General features: G+C 39.3%; 1 protein-coding gene across 1 annotated transcript; it reads right to left on the minus strand.

Annotated features, from left to right (window-relative positions):
• Nucleotides 1–5,632: 5,632 nt before the first annotated feature.
• CUNH9orf85 (chromosome unknown C9orf85 homolog) lies at nucleotides 5,633–22,637 on the minus strand. Its single transcript, XM_052701313.1, has 4 exons — nucleotides 22,494–22,637; nucleotides 14,569–14,675; nucleotides 9,478–9,591; nucleotides 5,633–6,831 (listed from the first exon to the last, which is right to left on the minus strand). The coding sequence occupies exons 1-4, from the start codon at nucleotides 22,593–22,595 to the stop codon at nucleotides 6,615–6,617; spliced, it is 540 nt and encodes a 179-aa protein (XP_052557273.1). The 5' UTR covers nucleotides 22,596–22,637; the 3' UTR covers nucleotides 5,633–6,614.
• Between the last annotated feature and the right edge of the window lie 102 nt (nucleotides 22,638–22,739).

Raw genomic sequence — 22,739 nt, forward strand, 5'->3', positions numbered from 1 at the left:
CAGCATTGTGTTTATTTCAGTCAGTGGCTTTTTCTTTGTTTTTCATCTCCACAGGGCATTTTGAACAGACCTGGCTCAGGAACTTTGCCTGACACCCTCAGATATTTGGCAGAGACCCTCTTCTCCATTGAAAGGCTAGAGGCATAAACACTTCATTTTGTGTTCTCTTTAATGGTAAGCCAAACTTCCCCCTCAGTGGGGAGAAAAACACTCACTTTAACCACTACAGAAGTGAGGTCAGGGCTGCCACATCCTTGGAGTGGCAGGAGAGAAGAATGGCCAATTGGACACATTTCTGGGATGCTGGGCGAGCGCTGCAGCCCTTTTTGTGTCACAGTCAGCCAGCTGCTAATGGGATTTTTTGAAATAATCCATATAGTTAACCATCCTGGTTGTTTGGCTCCCACAGTCATCAGAGAAAAGTTAAACTGTGGGGGTGTGAATGGAGCAACTAGCTGAATACAGTGATTCAATATGCAATTCTGTTCTGATGCAGAAGAGATCGTAATGTTACAAATGATCATAATTATTTGTACTCAAATGCAACCCAAGCTAATACAAAGACTGTAGAGAGTAAGAAAACTTTCTGATGAAACAGTAAAAATTCTGTCATTCCAGAAACCACATAGCTCAGAGATGTCTTAATCCTTCATGTTGCACTTTCCCAAAGAAGAATATTATGTCATAATGGCATCAGATCTTGACAAACCTAGACATTTATGCCAAATTCCTCATTAGATGGTTCTTTTCGGAGCACAGGATTGCAATTCCATAGCATATAAAGAATATATAAGAATATATTATGCCTTTTCTCCAAATGATGCAGGTACAAGCTTGTTCCATTCTATGAGGTTCAGCTTCTTTTAAGAAAGACTTAGCCACTACTGATGAGATGAGTATGAGACATTACTTATTGCCAGTGAAACTCTTTAAAATCTTTGTCACATAAGCAACAGAAAATCTGCCACTGGTGAAATAATAGGCTTTACCTTCCTATGGGTTTTATTTTTCCTTGGAAATGAAAGGTTTAGGGTTATTCTGCACTTCTCCGCTATAACAAGAAATGCCGTAGGGTCCTTTTATCTCTTCTCCAAGAATTTCAGCTTCATTTCATTTTACATACAACAACGTGTTGTTGCTACACAGAATAACCTGGAGAAAGGTAGTTACAGCTCATAGGCTGTATCAATTCTCGTTTAAGCTAGTAATTTGCACAGCGCAGAGCCAGACTGAGAAAAAAGGAATAACTAATGAGGAAGTCGGCTAGAGAGAGCAGTTCAAACTGTCACATAATCACTCTGCAGTCCTTGATTTAACAAGTGTTACAAGTTTCACTATTGCTACACTTATAAGCACTTAAACTGTGCTTAATCTTCATAGACTATTTTCACACACTATGTCAGGCTTGCTCAGGAAGCACATAGGGAACAGTAAGAGAAGTGCTGGGAACTTAAGTATGACAAACTTGACTCTCAGAAATACAAGCTGTCCTATAAAGAGATATTTAAAGTGAGTGCTACTATTCAGGAACACACATAACCATTTCATATTTTTGTACTAAAACATGGTCTTCTGTGCTGCAGTCGCATCAGTACATAAATGAACAAATAAATAACCAACAATTTGGTACTGCTTTCAAAGCCCTCTTAGTTATGCAATTACACCGAACTCTTTAACCTGGTTTTCTAAAAATTCCATCAGTGGTGAATTGAAATACGGATGATGCACAACTGAAATTCAAGTAAAATTCTAATGTGTTGTCTGCGGCCTGTATTGTATTGTGACTTCAATTTGTGAAGTTAGAAACACTGGTTTGCTAACTTATTTCTGTAGGGAAAACAAACAAACAAAAAAGCAAACTTCCCTGTTATTTTATCTTAACTGTTTTAAAGAATCCAACAAAAATATCCACTATGTGAAACTTGGCAAGTATTTCATTTCTAGCCCACTACAGGTGATTTGTCTGAGAACACGCTATCGATCTCTACACAGACCTACCTCATTTCAAATACTAGTATGTTTTCAACTGTTTTGAGGACAAGAACCCCACTTTACATACTCACTGTATGTGATGAGAGCATGTATATAGAACATGTATTTTTCATATATACCTTTGTCCTCTTAAAAGCTTTCAGATAAAAGGAAGGCAGAAGAAATGAAACATGCTGACAGTGTGTATGACCAGCACCCTAAACATCTTGTTATTAAGAAGGTCTCCTTATGCTACTTGGAATCCTTTCCTCATTGGCAGCTTAAGTCAGAGAGATGCTTTCTATAAGGAGAGGCAGTTTTACATTTTCTGTCGGAGTCCATTTATTTGTGAGAATTCTTGAACAAAGAAAACACGTGTAATTGTAGGGCTAGAGGTGGCTCATTTTTCACTACCTGCTATTTTTTTCCTTATTTTCCTTGCTAATGCTATGATTTGCATCTCAGCATCCAAGTACATGCCCATTATAGGGAGAAAACTACTTACCCTCTTCTTAATTAACCAGTAGTCCTATAAAGCTTTCAGAGGCTGGTATTATATACTTTAGAGGAATATAGATCAATCAGTAGACAAGAGGAAAAACTGCCCAACCCCATGCAAAACTGGGAGTAAATCACTGACAATGCTTTTTGTACCACAAGATACTTTAAAACACTTGAATATGTTTCAGAGATACCAACAAATTTTGACAAAACAGATTGATAGAAAATGGTGCTAGGAAGCAGCAGCATCCATAAAAAGGACTTTCCTCATGTTGCAATGAATCCAGATTCTCTGAACACATCCATACATATGGGAATTTTGTTTTCCGGAAACCTGATGAAGTAAATAATGACCGGTTCTATGATAAGCATTTCCCCTAATGAAGTGAGAATCATCCTGCATGCCTTACACACATATCAACAGTCCATTATCTAATTAATTACTATCAGCGATGAGTCACACCAAATGAGAATTGATAACGCTTGTAAGGACAATTAGCTAACAGGAATCCACCTGTACCAGCAGCATCACCCCATCTTCTTTATTCTTCAGATGACTAATTATTAACATCTATCATTCCCTTCTTCAGTAATGTACTAGGCATCTACCCACAATGATCAGTAAAATTCCTGAAATCCCTGTCAGTCATCCTACACAGATCTCTTAAATATCACCTCAGCATACTGCCTCATGGTGATAGCATTTCCCCTCTTGCTAAGTTTACAAACTCACAGTATTCCTTGTAAAAGAAGTAGGAGCCCTTCAAAATCTCAGTTAAAAAAAAATACTTTAAAAATCCAAAGATGATTCCTATTGTGTAACTACCCTGGTCAGAAAACATAAAACCTTTCCAGATTGATCATAGAATGGCTTTTGTCAGAAGGGACCTTAAAGATCCAACCACTCTGCCACGGATAGGGTTTACACCCACCAGGTCAGTTTGCACATGGCCTCATCCAACCTGGACACCTGAACACCACCAAGGATGGGGCAGTCACAACCTTTGCAGGCAGCCTGTGTCAGTGCCTCACCACTCTCTCAGAAAAGAATTTCCTTCTAAAAGCTGATCTTACATGTGATTTTCTCACCAATTTTTTTTTTCTATCAAAGATCAGTATTTAAAGAGGTTCTATCTCTAGAGAACTCTCATTTCAACAAGCACTTCACGCACACACGCACACACCAACAAAAAAACCCCAAAACCCTGCAATTCTGAACTATTGCTTAAATCTTATAAAAATTATATCTCCCTATAATTCCAAATTTATTCTGACTTCTGTCAAAAATTAGTAAGAAAACAAAGACTGCTCTTTTTATTCCCATGTTCGAGGTATCTTCAGTAAAACTTATTTTCCCTGTAACAGTGAACATACATGAACACAGAATTTTACAAGCTGACTCACACCACCATGTGAGTATGCTTTTAGTTGCAGCAGTCATTTTCATTAGCACATCTTTTAGCTGCAATTAAGACCAACGACCCAACATCAAGAGCTGTCTTCAGAGAGTGTCTTTGTTAGGCTAAATCCTGCCAGCCACCTCTGTAGTTTTGCTCAATCCCAGCAATTTCATCATAGCTTTGTAGAATCAGTCTTGTAACATCTTGTCATACTAGTAGCATCAACTACCCAAGTAAACTCTGAATAGACAATTAGTTACGACAGGTAAATATGTTAACTTCAAACTATTTTATAACACCTTTTGTTTTGGTTGCTCTTGTTGTTCAACATCTCTTCCTCCATACTGATAGATTATAACAATGACTTTGACAAGGCAGCCCTTCCCCTTTTCTTACTGCCAATTGCTCAAGTTTTCCTATCATTTCAGGATTTCCTTTCACCTTTGGACAGAAGGCTAGGTCATTATCAAATTTTTCCAAGTGAAAGAATGTTTCCTGTAGGCATATCATTCTCATGAAAACTCACATTTCCCCTTCGTAGAGCCCCTCTCTGCAGCTGATGCCAGATTACTTATTAACTACACGCCAGAATCACCACGCATTTGCAGTGTCTGCTGGGGATGTTCCATGTTTACTCTGTCTTTACCAGCGTCAACTGGCAGAACAACAGGCAACGTCACACAGAGACAGACGTCACCGCTGACCTGGTGGGAGGACATACCTGTCAATGCGCTTTGACCTTCTGACCATCTTCTAGTCTCTTCTAAACACCACACAACTTCTCTTCTACCACTAAGCATCCCTTAGTGCCCTGCAGATTAACTAACGGACTCTTCCAAGCCAAGCCAAGCCAAGCCATCACCATTCCATACATTTTATAATGATGAATTTTTTATTTTTTGAAATTGAGTGAAATAATCTGAGTTGATCACAAAGCTAGTTGTTTAGCTTGTAAACAACATATTTATAGATAGATGGAAAAAGTAGGAGGCTGGTTGTTCTGGTCATAAATTCTAGTGCTTTATGATTGCAAATAAGCATAAAAATGATATTCAAATAGTTAGCAAACATTACACTTTGTCTCAGTGAAGAGCTATTAGTCTTGGTGTATTAAGAAGAACAGAGAAGACCATGATTTGCAATTGCTTGGTGCTCACAATTATCACAAAACACTTTGCAAAAATCAATATATGCAGAAAATGGACACAGAAAAATTTCTTTCTTCAAAAGCAGAGGGGCAGCACAGAAAAGAAACAAGAATTAAACCATGCAGATTACTAGTCCTTAGAGATAATATAAAAATGATGTTTTGGATGTTAGTATAAAAGCTTACAAGTTCAGAAAAAGTAAATGTGATGTTTTAATGTCCCATGGAAATATATAAAAGTGAAAGACAAATCTAAATAGAAGATATTAAATAGCATAATGCTTAAGGCCTTATCTGTAGTGACGAGCACATAAGCAGTAAAGAAAAAAAGATATGAGCTCAATGCTAGATGACTGATTACAAGAATTTTGCTGTTGTGTATTATTAACAATACTAAATACTAATGCTGTCATTTCAATCTGAACAGGTTCTGTGCTCCTGACCACTCTATATCTTAGCACTCCATATCTTGATAAGCAGATTTTCTTTGAAAGTCAGCTATGGTAGAGACATGGTGGCTATCCCTATCCAAAAGAAATAAAAGCTTCAATATTTCCATATTTTGAAGGAAAACCACAAGTCAAAGTCCCTCACAATTGATTTGAAGGAGATATTTTTAGATTTTTATTTTTTTTTTTTTCTGTGCCTGGTAACTGCAATTCCGACAACGCCAAACAAGCTGGTTAATTTTTCAGTGGTCAGTAAAAACTATATTGTTAGTTGTTCTTGCATTAAACCATTTAGTAAACAAGAAGCACTTCTCCTGCATTATTCATAGATGTGGCAGATGACATAAAACAAATCAAACCACACTGAATCCAGCAGAAGTTCATTTCAATGAAGTTCTTCTTAGAGCTTAGTCTACACTGAAATAATCCCTACAAGGAACTGAAAGACAGGAAGACTACAACTATATATCCTGCTATGTAATAGTATGGCATTTGAAATTGTAACTTATTAAACATAATTCTATATTAGCATCCCTGCATGGCACCTAAGTGTTTTTGTATTAGAGGAAACTACATTATGTCTACATCTGAATGAAAAGAAAGTGTGGAACATGTATGAAAAATTCTAAAGTCTTAAACTCTTTTTTTTTTTTTCTTTCTTCCATTTCAAAATTTTGGTAAAAACAAGGTCACAAATATGAAATGGATATTGATGGCACTTAGGCACTCTTCCCATGGAAAAGAGACAGCTGGAGTAAGAACAATGATTATTTGATATTTCAGTAATGGCCTCTGGAAGCTCACTGACAAAAGATGCAAGTTCTTCCCTCAAAATCTATTAAAATTGGTTTAACTTTTTTTTTTTTTTAAATGACAGAACTTTTTATTGTTTTATTTGAACTACAGATGTCCATGTAGTTTTTCAAATGGCAATACAACAGTTGTGTAATACTGGACTCATATTAATAACACACAGAGGAACATCCATACAAGAAATAACTGTACTTAAAGATTCAAACTCTGAGTCTTTCAAACAAGTATCAAGTCTCTCCACAACAAGAATCAAAACACACTGTGCCAATACATGAGGATTTTAAATGTCAGACCAGGTTTTCAGAGCAGAAGTCAGAAAAAAGCATCAATCTATCACAATTCATTGTGTACAGTCTCTTCTACAAACTCAAGTTTTTGAATCTCTGTCCTTTCAAAGTTCATACTTTTAAATCTTTCTTCAAGCCTATCAGAATCTTCTTCACTGTCTGTACTACTCAAGTTAGTGTCAAAATCCAGTTCATCCTTCAGTCCACTTTCCTGGCCGTTTTTAGTGGTCTTATCCTCAATTCCATCTTGTCCTTTATTGATCCTGCAAAAAATCAATATTAAGTTAGCAACTATTACTTCTGGAATTTATAAGTATTTTAAATAAGAATGGGATAGACACAACAGTCTACCTGGGTGGTGGGGGAAGGAGAAAGGAAAAAATAATCTAAAATTACTTTCATGTTGAGTAGACAATAAGGGAAAAGAGACTAAGAAATAAAAAGAATACATATTTAAGTATGATAAAATCATAGATTAACTTAAGTTGGAAGGAAACTTAAGGATTAATCAAGTTCCAACTCCCCTACCACATGCAGGATTACCAATCAGTAGATAAGTGCTAGGTCTGTTTGCCCAGAATCCCATCCAGCTTGGCCTTGAATACCTTCAGGGACGAGGCATCCACAACCTCTCTGGGCAACCTGTTCGAGCATTTCACCACCCTCTCAGTGAAAAGCTTCCCCTGATATCTAACATAAATTCTTCTCTCCTTTACTTTAAAACTATTTCCCCTTGTCCTATCTCTATCTACCTGTGTAAAAACTTGACTCTTTTGTTTACGACTTCCCTTTAAATAATGGAAGGCCACAATGAAGTCTTCCTGCAGCCTTCTCTTCCCCAGACCAAATAAGACAGGCTTCTGAAGCCTGTCTTTACAGAAGAGGTTCTCTGGCCCTCTGATCAGCATCATGGCCCTCCTCTGGACTCTCTTGAACAGCTCTACATTTTTCCCGTGTGCAAAGACTGGAGGCAGGACTCCAGCTGGGGCCTCATGAGAGAAGACCACCTTCTTTGTCTTTCTGGCCACCCCTCTTCTGATGTAGCCTAGGATACTGCTGGCCTTCCAGTCTGCAACCACAGACTGCTGGCTCATGCTAAGTATTTCACCTACCAAGACCCCTAAGTCCTTCTCAGCAGGGCTACTCTCAAAGAATTCTTCTCCAAGTCCATATACATAGCTGCGATTACCCAAACCAAGTGCAAAATCTTATACTTTCTTTTGTTAAACCTCATTGGCTTCACATGGGCTCACCTTACAAGTTTATCAAGCTCATTCTGGCTGGCATTCCTTCCTCCTGCCATATCAACTAGAATCATAGAACTATAGAGTCACAAGGTTGGAAAGGACCTGCAAGATCATCTAGCCCAACCATCCTCCCGTCACCATTGCTACCACAAGCACTACACCATATCTCATAGCTCCTCATCCAGATGCCTCTTGAACACTGCCAGGGACGGCGACTCCACCACCTTCCTGGGCAGCCATTCCAGTGCCTGACCACTCTCTGAGAGAAAAAGTTCTTCCTCATGTCTAACATAAACCTCCTCTGGTACAAATTGTGGTCATTTCCTCAGGTCCTGTTTGTTGCCTGGAAGAAGAGGCCAAACCCTTCCTCATCACAACCTCCCTTCAGGAAGTTGTAGAGTGCAATGAAGTCTCCCCTGAGCCTCCTCTTCTCCAGAGTATATAATCCTAGCTCCCTCAGCTGCTCCTGATAAGATTTGTGCTCCAGATCCCTCACCAGTTGCGTTTTCCAGGGCCTCAATGTCTTTTTTGTAGCAAAGGATCCAAAACTGAACACAGTACTCGAGGTGCAGCCTCACCAGAGTTGACTACAGAGGGATGATCACCTCCCTGCTCCTGCTGGCCACACTATTTCTAATGCAGGCCAGGATGCCTTCCTACTCTCAGGTGCAATGATAAGGATGTTAAAGAATACCAGTCCCAAGGCAGACACCTGGACAACACCATTCTTGACCGGCCTCCACCTGGACACAGAGCCATTGACCACAACCCTCTGGCTGTGACCACACAACCAATTACTTACCCACCAAACAGTCCACCCTTGAAATCTATCTCTCTCCAATTTGGAGATAAGGATGTGGTTGGACCATGTCAAAGGCCTGTCACAAGTCCAGGCAGATGATACCAGTTTGCCCTTCTTTGGCCCACAGATGCTGTCACTCCATCGTCACAGAAAGTGATCAGACTGGTCAGGCATGATACATCCTTGGTGAAGCCATGCTGGCCATCTGGGATTGCCAGCTCATCCCCGATGTGCCTTAATATATCTTCCAGGAGAATCTGCTCTATGATTTTCCCAGGCACAGTGTATACACGTATATACGTATGATTGTATATAAACAGTCTGACTAACTAGTTAACTGCTGATGAGCAGTCATAGACTAGTAAATTAATATAGAATGCTCAATAAAAGTGACTTATTTACTAAAAGAATTAAAAAAAGAGGAAAGCCTGCTAAAAACACTGCAGTAACTGTGCTCAGTATCAGCCCATCTTTATTTCTGTTCCTGGTAACTGAATCATCAAATGACACACAAAATGCAAACAGTAAATTGGCTTATGCATATTTTATGATGCTCTATATTTAAATCTATTTCAAAGTACTTTGTTCCTAAGGTAGAAATACAATCTTCTCTTTGGTATTATAATAAAGTGTCTTATTTGAGTAAGACTTATTTGGCCCAGCCTCATCAACATCAATAAGCATTCCACCTTGGTTTCAGCAGAAGAAAATGAAGCTGATGACTTCTACTGATTTCTGTCAGGATTATTCAGAATATGGCATGAAGTGTAACAGTGTCTTGTATAGTTTCCAAATAAGCCTTATTAAAAAGGGAAAAAAGAAGCGCAGTACTGAAACTATATAATTTATGAGCTACTTACGGAATTACAATTTCTTTTTCCTTTCCACATTTGGCACAAACTTCTAGTTTACTAGCACATGGTCGACAAATAATGTGGTAAGGATCTTTCACAGCTTTCTGGAGGCACTTCACACTGTGAAGAGAAAGAAAACATAATTACTTGTTTCTTTGACAAGCACTTACTAAATATTCTGTGTTGAAAGACAACACACAGAACACAGAGAGCCTTCAAAAGAATTTCTATAGTCCAGTCTCATTCTTTAATATTAAAACTAAAACTGAAGAAAAAATATTAAATTTTAAAAAAATCTCACATTAAAGTGACAAAACAAATCTTTCAATTCATTTCAATAGGTTATTTTGCTTTAAAAGCTGCATAAATTATTCATCTGGCTTACCAATAAAAGAAAATAAAAACACAGTATAAGAAGGTGCATAGATTTTTACAGATTAAAAGGTTTCAATCAAAACAATGCAATGTCTTTTTCTTGAACTTCTCAGAATATAAACAAAACCAGTGCTGGACTTTGCTTTCTACAAATCCATGCCTGCAAGGAACTTTATCCTAAACAAAACCATTCTAAATTTCTAGAGGTTTTTGGTTACTGTTTTCAAGTATGGTAGAACTCTGTACATCAAATCATTTCTGAAATGCTATGGCTTAATGTTCAGCTGACACTTTTAATGCCTTGTATTTTTGGTGAACAGAACTTGGAATTAAATAACCCACACTAGGCAGCTGTCTTAAAATAAGTCATCCTTGCTTGGTTCTTCAGGCACTCAAAGTCTATCAGGAAAGCTTTTAGTATGTAGCATACAGTTCTAAACACTCAATTTGTAGACTAACAGGCTAAAGACAAACATCAAGTATATATCAATGTCTTGTAAGACTCTAGCATCTCTACAGCTCTTCTCAGTTGTGTCTCACTGTACACTATTAATGCAAGCCAGTTTGTCTTTAATACTTTAATTTTTAATACTTAAATACCCAAAATGAAATTAAAGGCTAAGCTGCAGTTCTACTAAAAATCGTAATTTAAAAAGAGGTTAAAAAAATACAAATAAATCTATATGCATAAGTCCTTGATTTCCATACTCTGTGATGTAAATATTTCAGTTTCTTAGCTTGAAAGTCATGTTTTTAAAGTATGTATTTATTTCATTTTGAAGCTTAACCAATTGAAATTCTTAATAGCCTAGGTCTTTCAGAACACTGGCCCATTCAGCCAGCATAGTATCCAATGGATGTGGGAACAACAACAAAAAAATCACTGCAGAATTACAGAGTTAAGAACGATATGAAGTCTAATTTTCTTCTTCAAAACTATGACAACATACTTAGTCAGAAGCAGCTGTCCTGCAAAGCCACTTTTTCTATTCCTCATGCTTCCCTGATTTACAAATCTTTTTGTATGCTTTTTTTTTTTTCTTACTTTTGGAGGTGGATAGAGAGAAGACAAAACAATCAAGCCTGTCAAGATCCATCTAGATGACATCCCTTCCTTCTGCCATATCAACTACAACACTCAGCTTGATGTCATCAGAGAACTTGCTGAGGGTGCACTCACTCCTACCATCTATGCCATTGATAAGGATGTTAAAGAATACCAGTCCCAAGGCAGACACCTGGACAACACCATTCTTGACCGGCCTCCACCTGGACACAGAGCCATTGACCACAACCCTCTGGCTGTGACCACACAACCAATTACTTACCCACCAAACAGTCCACCCTTGAAATCTATCTCTCTCCAATTTGGAGATAAGGATGTGGTTGGACCATGTCAAAGGCCTGTCACAAGTCCAGGCAGATGATACCAGTTTGCCCTTCTTTGGCCCACAGATGCTGTCACTCCATCATCACAGAAGGTGATCAGACTGGTCAGGCATGATACATCCTTGGTGAAACCATGCTGGCTGTATGGGATTGCCAGCTCATCCCTGATGTTCCTTAATATATCTTCCAGGAGGACCTGTTCCATGATCTTTCCAGGCAAAGAAGTGAGGTTTATCAGCCAGTAACACTTCACTTCTAGTTGGTCTGTCCAATATCTGGATCAGGAATTTATCCTCAGTAGACTCCAGGATTACTTGTATCATGCCATGTTGTTTTCCCAGCAAATTTCCGGGTGGCTGAAATCCCCCTATCAGGATAAGATGCTGCAAGCACAATGCCTCCTGTTGCTGAAGCAAGAAGGTCTCGTCAACAAGTTCCTCTTAATAAGGCAGCCTGCAATTAACCCTGACAATCAGATGTCCTTTGTTGGTTTCGTCCCTGATGTTAATCCACAAGCTCTTAACCTGGTCATGGCTGTTTCTCAGTCAGCTGTTTGCAATCTACCCTCTTCTTAACATAGAGAGAAACTCTATTGCCCCTCCTAATTTGCCTATCCCTTCTAAAAAGACTGTAGCCCTCAATCACAGTTTTTTGGTTGTATGATTGGTCCCATCATGTTTCTAAGATAGCAATTAGGTCAGAGTTTTCTAATTACCAAGTTTCCATCTCCATACACCATGCTGTGTGCATTGGTGTAGAGTCACTTTAGCTGGCCTATTGACCATGTTACCCTCCCATATGTCCTAAGTTCCACCGGGATAAATCTGAGGTTTTCCCCTTCTGCTTCCTAAAGTGACAGTGTTTCCAGCTATTCTCTGTCACTCAGTAGCACATCTCCTTCCTCCAACAAATTTAGTTTTATGCTCTGATGATCAGTCCTGCCAGCTAGCTGCCCAGGTATGTTCTTTGCCATCCTGCTTAGTTATATCCCAACCAACATAAACATGTCCAGTTTATACAAAGGTGCAACCTAAATCTTACAATCAAAAGACACCCATGTGTCCATTCACAAACTGGTCCATTTTCTTCCTGGTTCCTAGTATCCAACCAGGAGGACTGAGGAGAACTGACAACGGTTTACAGGCTGGTTTGGCCCAGCTCTGTGACTAGGAAGGCGGAGGGATGTTGCAAATCAATACCTCCAGAAAAGGGAAACAGGGAGCCCAAAATAAAAATAGCAGCAACATCTGAGGAGAATCAAACTAATTTGCTAAATATGGTATCAGAATGCATGACAATACACCATAATACAATATAATTAGAATTGAAACTAATACATATAATGAGAGAGAGTGTCTGAAAGGTGGATAGGCCTCACCATAACATTGAGGTGAGATGCGCAGTCTGTTTGAGCAACATGGGGGAGAGCCTGACTTAGAAGAGGAGGTCAGATGACCACCACGGCCTTATGTCTGCTCCCCCTGAGCAGAAATGATAACAGCACAGTGAACAGTCTTCTAGGGAATCTAGCTCTTCTTCTCTTCTGGGTACCCAGAACTGGAGCATTAACACTTCAACTCCCAGTGGACTACATGATGTTATGATGTGGAACACCAATAAACAAAAATCACACAACCATGACAAGAATACTACCTATGCTTCCACTCCCTTCATCATCTTCCCAAGGGTCAAAAAGTCCTTTTTAACATTTTGTAATTTCCTAGTTGCAGCCTTCTGTGAGCCAGCTTGAAAGAGCAACAGCAGACAGTAGCCCTCCAGCTTTTTCACACCTGGTAGCCTCTTCTGGATGTCCCAGATGCAGGCTTCTGGCAGACAGAAAACTTCTTAAATGATTATCTGGGCAGCAAATGGGAGCCTCAGTGCTTCTCAGGGCAAAATCCCTAATCACAAAGATGCTTTGCCTTTTCTTTAACTGCACTGGTTCTAACTCAGATTTTTGGTTGGACCATCTTAACTTGGTTGCTCCTTTCCAGTTCTCAGCCACTGTCCAGATGTTATTCTCTTCCCATCCCCAGAGCTTCACATCTGTTGCTTGAGAATATTTCAGGGGCAAGAGAAAGGCTTCTCCTGTTGGCCTGAGTAGAGACAAGGTCCAGTTTCCCTCATTTTGAAATTTTTTTTGCCGTCTGACTCCTTAGGGCCAGAAGTCTGCTTATCTTCTTTCCCTTGCTGAAACTTAAGACAGGGCTGTTGGTCTGGCTTCTGTTACTGTATGACACCAAGCATCACAGTCTCTCCAACTGCTGGATACATTTCAGCCTGGTGTTTTCCTCATGCAACTTGGCCACCAGCTCAAAAAGTTGATCAAGCTGGGCACACCTGCAACCACGACACCCCACTCTGCCCTCAGGCTCAAAGTTCCGGGCAGCTTTTGCTCTTGCAGTGCTCCCTACCTGTGTGAACTGTGCACCACACCCTTACTGCCATGCCATGCCCATCTGCATGATCTATTTGTCACCTGCGAAAGATTTTTTGTTTTTGAATCCCTACTTAGTGGTAAGCATAACCCAGAACATCCACTTTGGAAACTAGAGACTTCTACATTAAGTAGAACGATTTATTCTATAACATGAAAGGATGACACTGTTTAAAAACAAAATATTTTTTGTGTATGGCTTCATATTAAAAAGTAAAACTTTATGTAAGTAGCAGATACAGTATGAACAGATATTCCTTCTCTTTCAGACTTAAGAAAACCAAAATTAAGACACAATTATTCAGGAAATTATGTATGTTCTCACATAACCTCCCCAACTGGTTCAGAAGCATATATGTCAGAAGTATGTAACTAAGAACAACATACAAATACGGAAGGAGCTAGGGAGACAAAGCTGATTATTTTGTGCACCACATCCCAGCTATAGTTTCCTCGAGTTCAGTGTTTCATTGCTGGATTGTTAGCTGCATCTGGAGACACTGATGTAAGAACCTCTACAGATGTGCAATTCTGACTTGCTACGAGATCTGAGAAAATCACACTATAACTGATTCAGTTCTAACTCTTTTTCTGGGAGGGCACTGACATGTTTTTGGAAATTTACAGGTTCAAAATGATCATTAAGAATATTCAAACATTTTAACAGTGAGGAAGGAAGCAGCTGCTTTGCTATGTTTTCTAATATTTAAGATAAAAGCATTAAAGAAATTGAAAATTAATACAGTATTTTGATTATTGCTGCAGACTTCAGACTGAAAAACATGATATATAAGTAGTATAGACTTGTAGCATCTACAAGTTTCCAAAAACAAAATATGCTCCAGAAAGTTCACAAACAATACTGCCAGTGATTAAGACAAAGTATCTGTACTCACCATTTTTTAGGTTTTGATAGTAGTTTATACTTGCTGAATTTTACCCGCCACTCCAAAATACCTTTACAATGCTGACACACTCCATCATGAAGTTTAGAATTTATTTTCTAAATAAACAAATAATAATTAGAATCAGAGAAGCTTTCTTATAAGTATAATCTTGCTTAGAAAGCATTTTTACGCATCATGTGATTCACACTGTATTTAGAAAATTATCTGATGTTAATCATTTTATACATTTACCACTTGTTATTTTCTTCAGCAGAAAGAGTGGTGAGGTCACCCTCTACTTTGAGTTTGCTATAATGCTATAATAAAGAAAGCTCTGATCCCTGCTATGTACTGGGAATGAAGTTTGCCAGGAAACACAGTTATTCAGACAACACAAAAACTTTCTGAGAGAAGAAAATAAGTCCTCAGTAGATACCTGTGAAAATGTTGCCAATCAAACAGGTCAGCTTGATTGTGCTCACACTTTCAAAATGCATGCAATTTGAAGATATGCCTTCTTTCCAGTGCTTAATTCGCATAAAGATTCCAAGCAGGATAGCCTTAATAAGCTTCTAAAAATGTGCAAATAAGACCCAACTTCCCAGTTCTCCCTCTCACTATCCTAATTTGCATTAATTAGTAATGCAGAAGGGAAGATAGACACAAAGGTCATTTGTATTCACCAGCATGCTTTACTGTAATCAACTACTTTTGGTATTGTCAAGGCAGAACCCAATAAACTTAAAAACACTGCAACAGTTCACACTGAAGACAGTTGAAATAACTGCTGAAGAAGTTGCTAACACCTTCTTTCAAAACAAGAGTTAGCTTCCTTGCTGACAAACACCTAGTTTCCAATAACGTGTCATACTATCAGTGCTGGGGACAGAACCCTGTCCCTACGTGACACAGGGATTGGCTCAGCGATGTGTAACACACCTGGAATTTAGGAGGCCACACTGAAGGTGTGCGTGGCATAAACAGTGCAGAGTAAGGCAGGCATTACTTTCACCTCTCGTTTGAAGGAAACTTAAAGTCTGTAGAACAGACATCTTACTTCAGATGCTACTGAATGATTCTTATGGTACAGTGAAATGCATATAGTTATTATTAATAGCACTTCTTCTCCTCCCTTTCCCCCCCTTCCACTCCCATATCTCATACAGCTCCTGAATATATAATAATCACAGAATCACAGAATCACAGAATTGTAGGGGTTGGAAGGGACCTCCAGAGATCGAGTCCAACCCCCCTGCCAAAGCAGGTTCCCTACAGCAGGTCGCACAGGTAGGCATCCAGGCAGGTCTGGAACATCTCCAGAGAAGGAGACTCCACCACCTCCCTGGGCAGCCTGTTCCAGTGCTCCGTCACCTCACTGTAAAGAAGTTCTTGTGCACATTTGTGCAGAACTTCCTATGCTGCAGTTTCCGGCCATTTCCCCTTGTCTTGTCTCCACTCACCACTGAAAAGAGTCCGGCCTCACCATTCTGCCCCCACACCTTAGATATTTATAGACCTGGATCAGGTCCCCTCTCAGTCTTCTTTTCTCAAGGCTAATCTTCCAGTCATTATAAAACAAAAAGGCAGATCATGCTGAGTTGCAAAGATGTCTTTTCACATTGCTCATAAGACAGCATTCAGAATGCTTGGAAATGCCTCTTACAGCAGGACCAAGGACTTGCCACATAGCATATATGCCAGCTTTGTTTCGAACAATTTCCAGAGTCTTATCTGAACTCATTCTGAAGTCCTCCCTCCAATACTCTAATTCACTGTTTCCCCACAGAAACTCTCTCATGTATTATGAGTAATATATGAGAAGCTCAAAAAGTAAAGTAATTCCATTTCATAGTAACAAGCACATTATCTATATAAAGCCTGTCAACCTCTACCAGGTACAGAGCAGGTCTGTATATTTAGACTGTTTTTACACAGTCAAGTTTCAACTATTCCACATTCCTGGTTCGATCAGTCATACTCCAAACATTCAGGACAAAGCTACAAATTAAGTACATTGACCAAAACACTAAGAGCTTGGACACAAAAGTCACGAAGAGAAAGAAATTCAACATTACCAAATTTAATTTTTACATATCACACTGAGTCATTAAAAGATAATCACATTTTGAAGAGATGCCCATCACCCTGACTAAACAAAGCTTCAGTGGGAGAGGCAATGAAACAGTAGATTCCCTAGGGGAAATGAAGAAAGATATAATTGAAGTACAGAGGACTGTGCTGTAAGAATGAAGGTGGCTTCTGCAGAGACAGATTTTCAAGTCACAGTAGAAATGATAAGTAAATGCAGCAAGTCAGGAGAGCTAAGAGGGCAATTTCATTCCAAACAATGGAGTGCTTATCTGCCAGTACAGAGATACAGTTACAGGAAGTATGCAGGGATGCTCCTGCTCCTTCCACCAATATCAAATGTACCACTTCTGTTCTGTTCCTTTCTCAGATAAGAAATTTAAACAAAGTGCAAAAATGAGACTAAAGATAAAATAGAAGAAACTCAAAATCGAGATAATTCCTAAGATTGGTAACAAAATGAATCACCGTTCCCAAACTTTCCTACCTCTTTAATTTTGAAATTGCTTTTGAAATTACTTTCAGTCATATTACTAACAGTTCTCCAACAGACATGTAGCTGATAAACAATAAGAGGACTCTAACATAAGTAACAAAGAATGTTCTCAAGAATCTAAGAAGATTTAAAACCTTATTGAATAGGAAATTTAACACTTTATTAAAGTACTAAATGCTCAATCGTAATAGAAACAAAACACTCTTGGAAGAAGCATGTCAGAAATGCTGCGGTATTACTGGTACCAGAAAAAGACACCAAATTTGGCTGTAGCTACTGTACTTCAGTCTTGTTCCAAGGCACCTGGACTAATCAACAGCCATCTGTAGGACTACAAATTTAACAATTTGGAATTCAAAGAAAAACGAGGAATCTGCTCAGAAGTTGGCAACTGGAAGAAAGACAACAGATTTTAAGTTTCAACTTCATCCTTCTAACAGGCACACATACAGCACAGTACCTTCCTCCTCTTCAGCCATGTCCTTTATTTTTTACTCAATTTTGGCACTGCAGGTATGGGGTGAGATGGTTAATCATTGGCTCAGCATATCTGAATGGGAAACCAATTCTAACATCCTTCCACTAGCCAGGGAATTAGAAAATCAAAACAGAACGATGGATTGATGTAAAGCACATTAAGCTGCAGATTTACCCAGTTAAATCTTGATTTGTGCTTGTCTTCTAAGTTTATCTTGCTCATAAATAGTACCTGATTTTTAAATCTTACTAATACAAGCTGCTTTTCATGAGCAAAACAGACTTGATGAAGCCAATAAAATTGTGCAAAATTAAACATTTGGATCATTTTTTATTATTTTTTGATTGAGAAACATGTAAGATTAAGTTCCCCTCACAAACATGACGAGAAACTTCCCTTCTATCTCAGCCATAACATGGAAATTAATAGTAAAATAAATTTCTCTGTTGCTTGTTTTTCCCATTAATATTCACTCTTGTATGTATCTGATACATTTCACATATTCAGACTTCTTTCTTTTCAACCATTTAATAGCTTGCTTTCATCTAACAGTATAAAAAACCCAACTACATACACAAAGACCTGAAATAGGATTTCAAACATCTTTTCCATTCAAACTTTTTTTTTTAAACAGCTTTCACTCAGCTTTCTCACACACAACAACATGGTAATGCTTAATGCTTCTGGTCTGAAATGTTTTTTCTAGGTGTGAAAACTACTCAGATTAGATTCTGTTTCTGTCACAGCCGTTTTTTACTTTCATTTCCCTATTTTACATACTAGCTCTTTCCTCTTCCCCTTTAGCATACTTCCTCCAATATCAGGATAGTTCATTCAATGCTTGCAGTACTTCTGTACGTTCTCCAAAGACACAGCAATTATGCAACGCTGGCATATATAAACAAGTCTGAAGTATGCAGTCACAAAACATTCCATGTGCATATAATATACACAGTCAGGTCAACTGCATCAATAAAACAGCATCCTCTGTATGCTCAACTAACCCAACATTAAAACATTTAACAATCTGCCAAAAGCAGTTCAGAAAGTATTAAAGTAAACACATGTGCCTACACCTACTAACCTGGCTCACAAAATGACTCCTAGCTTAAGCTTAGCATTAAAGAAGCAGTCACAAGGAGGATGTAATAACGGGGTTTCAAAGATGCCTCACTGTCTGTCTGGAAGTTTCTAATTATGTGTGCATGCACGTGTGTTTTGATTCATTGCACTGACAGCAGACTTCTACGACACATCAGTGGCTTATTCTACTATAAATCAACACGGCATCAACGCTATCCAAAATCTTTCTTCTCATAAGAAACAGCAGATACTGATTGGATCAACAAAGCTGAATGCAACATTTCTGAGTGACTGCATTCTCAGAAAAACAAGACTCCACACAATCTCCAGTGTACAACTACAAAGTAGTTAGAACAGAACAGTGCAAACTAACAGACAGAAACTCTGTGATAGAAAATCCTTGTATTTGCTATAGTACATGCCTCACAGACTGAAATCAGTTTCCCCAGCAAACTTCCCTTGCTCACGTACAGCATATACTGACTTTAAAACACAGGAAATCGAAATCTTCCTTTTAAGCCCAATTCCAAATGGCCTTCTTGATCTCCAAGACATTTAGCCTTTTTTCACATCAGTGGAGAGGTTCTTAACAACTTCATTCTCCAAGAACAACCACGTATCTCAGAACGTGAGAGACTGTGCATATTTAGAAGAACTTACAATGTGCATATGTACTGTGTCTACCTTCAGCGCAGTCTTGTCACAGTCCAAAATATATGTTCAGTTTACTTCTCTTCTACCTACATGAAAGACTGCAAGATAAGTCTGAATTCACTTTCAAACTCAGAAGAAAAGGAATAGCTAGAAAGCAGACTTTATCCTGCCAAGTTGCCCTATGTTGCAGCAAGACAAATTCCAGCAGTGTTATCTGTCACTTCCATTTGGCTACCAGTGCACCTACATCTTCCCTTCTGAACTTCTAAGTCTCATTCATTGACTCCACAATTAAGCCTCTTCCCAGTGCCTTCCACAGTCTTGATCAGTGCCTCAACTAAAACAAATTATCTACACAGCCAGCTGAAGAAGTAGCTAGCATCAGCATAATGGTAAAGTTGAGGTTCAGAGTTAATAACCTCTAAAATTTTGGAAAATCTGGATTATCATCTGGAGTGTAATTAATGAGGGGAAGAAACTGAGAAACAGATCAGTCATTTGGGTGTAAATATGAATCATTTTGTGGCCTACCATCTCATTACAATGGAGTTCTAAATGTTCCTATTGAACACTGCTTTCTTTCATCTCTAGAATTACCTTTATTTCCAGTTTCCACACTGTCTTAAGTAATAATAATAATTAAGAATTTATGTTTATATAACATACATTCCTCAGCTCAGAGTCACAAGCAGCTGTTCCAGAATATACTAGGTAAAGCAATCGCCCACAAACAAAATTCCCAATTTCAATAACTAACAGCAGTGTGTTTTATTCTGTCCAGCCCTTCCTTCTTCATTCATCCCAGCATGCAGGCTTTCCCAGCACTTCATAGGCAGCTACCTAAACATGGGTCAGATGTAACATGCACTGTTTTCAGCTCATCTAGCCTATCCCAACTTAATGCAGGCAGTAGGGCCTGGTCATTAGGAGAAACACAAGTGCCCTTTCAGCATGTTCTACAAATAAACGTAACTAGTCTTTAAGATTAGAAAATGGATGCCAATTCATTTCAGATACAAAGTATAAAACCTTGCAAAACAAAACAAACAAGAAATAGCAACAAAAAGTAATGACTATTATAATAATTTCCTCTTCAGCCACTTATTCACAGGGAAGACTAGAAACAGACGTGAAAATAATGACCTCAGCTTCAACCACAGTACAACCTGAAGCTACCGAACTTGATATCCAGCATTGCTAATGCAGTGCACACATGCAGAAAGATATGAATTTTAAGCTAAAAATAATTCTACAGACTGAAGATGGCACTGAGCTGCACTGTGTACAACAGTAGCTAAAGACAGGCCACAAACTTAAAATAGCAGTGATTTACTGGAGATCCACCCACTCAGCATTCTAAACTGATAGCCAGTAAGACATGAAAAGGAGGAATGTCCCAGTTCTGTGCCATGATCAAACTGCCACTTTCTTCCTTTGTCTCATTACAGCTTAGATGTCTGTAGTCAATGTGATCACTCAGGACCACACGAGTACATAGAAGTGACAAGAGAAGCAAAGCTCTTGCCAATATTCAGCATGTGTGGCATAACATTAGTCACTATTTGAATCTTGTTAAATATCTTTTCAAGTTTCTTAAAGGGTAGAATCAAGCCAAGTTATCATTATAATGGCCTCTGCATATTCTTTATTAAAAGAAGGCAAAAATTTGAATTTGTATACAAAAGTACAACACAAGAAAACAAACTTTCTTTCCCACTACCCTGTAATAGGAAGCAGCTTCTTCCCTCTATTCAGCAATCTCCAAGAACTGGCAGGTACAAAGAGGAAGAAAGCACTTCCTTGGAAAAGAAAGACACAGTTCCACATTGAATTCAGTTCCTGCACTGAATCTTGACTGTGTTCTGTGCTTTTTTAAAAATATATATTTATATAAGTTCATGGCACTGTGGAGCCAGTTCTCTCAGATATCAAATATACTAAAAAAAAAAAAAAAAAAAAAAAAGGAAAAAAAAATACCAAAGTGTACTTTAAAGAGATCGTTTCAGTTACAAATCTGAACTCATTTTCTCTTTAAGGACTTTTCTGATTGACCTGCTCTCTAGGATATTTCATATGGATACATACAGGAAAACACATTTATCTGTACAATCGGAGATCACAAAGTGACTCAAACAATTAATAATACTGGTGATGCTTGGAGCAGGAAAACAGCCTGTTCAACTTGCAGAACCAGTCCTACAAACACTTGGGGAAAAAAAAAAAAAAAGAAACCACAACCCTTTGGTGCCACTGTTTTGACTTACCAGTTTATTCCCCTCCTCTCAATTCTTTTTGACAATCTAACCTATTTAAAGGGACACTGACAGAATGACAACAGCGCTACATATTCCTCCTCCAGAGTGCTCATCTCGCGTTTTGTTTTATTCACATTTCTCAGTTTCATAAGGCATTTTGTCATAAAACCAAGCACCTCACTGCAGTGACGCTACTGCTCAGCACACTGTGTGGTCTTCATCCTCACAGCACTATTATGTTGCCACAACTGTATGTAGATAGAAGGTATTCCAGGAATACGTTGTGAACCATTTCCTTTGCCTTTCTTGGAAACTAATTAAAAGACAACAATGGTCTTTTGTAACAATGGTGTGAAATATCAGACCACCGCCAAGCAGCAGAGGCCCTGATGAAGCAGCAGGAGGCACCTGTGTGGAGCCACCCCTAAGCACACCGCCGGGTTTATTCAAGCCTTAAAGCAAACATGCGTGCTTTCTCAGTTGTCTCAAAAGCATGACTTGTCGTGTAGAGATGATAGCTGAAGTCGTTCAAAATTAATTTCGACAAGGCTGAGATGTCAGAAATAAGGCGATACAATAGAGATCTTCAATGCGAGCACCTTTCCAGAAGTCGGGCTGCCAACCCCGCAGACAACTCTGCACTCACAGCGCAGAGGCGAACACTTTATTTCAGCTTTCCTTTCTTACATGGAAGTGACTCGACGAACATTTCTCACTGTAGGTTCCAATCACCGCACGAGGCCTCGGCTCCTGCCGCCCCGTCCGCCCCGCCCCGCCTCTGACCCCGGGTGCCTCCCGGGCCTCCCTTCAGCCCTCACACTTCCCGGCGGCGGGCCCAAGGCCAGCTCCGACCCTCGCCTAGGCCCAGCCCTGCGCCTACCTTCAGCCGCGCGCTGGTGTCGTACTTGTCGTTCCTGAAGGCGCGCGCGTTCTGGTGGCGCTGGGGCCGCCTGCGCGCCACGTTCCCCTTCTCGGAGCTCATTCCCCCGGCAACCGCCGCTGCAGGCCGCGCGTGCCCCGGAACCGCTCCTCCCCCGACCCTCCATCTGCCATTGGCAGAAGCAGCCATCCGTTAAGCTCGCTCCGCAGCGGCGATTCGCCGTCCGCTCGCCACGTCCCGCCCGCC

Source organism: Tympanuchus pallidicinctus, unplaced genomic scaffold (genome assembly GCF_026119805.1).
Source record: "Tympanuchus pallidicinctus isolate F22 unplaced genomic scaffold, pur_lepc_1.0 scaffold4, whole genome shotgun sequence".
NCBI classification, from domain to species: Eukaryota; Metazoa; Chordata; class Aves; order Galliformes; family Phasianidae; genus Tympanuchus; species Tympanuchus pallidicinctus.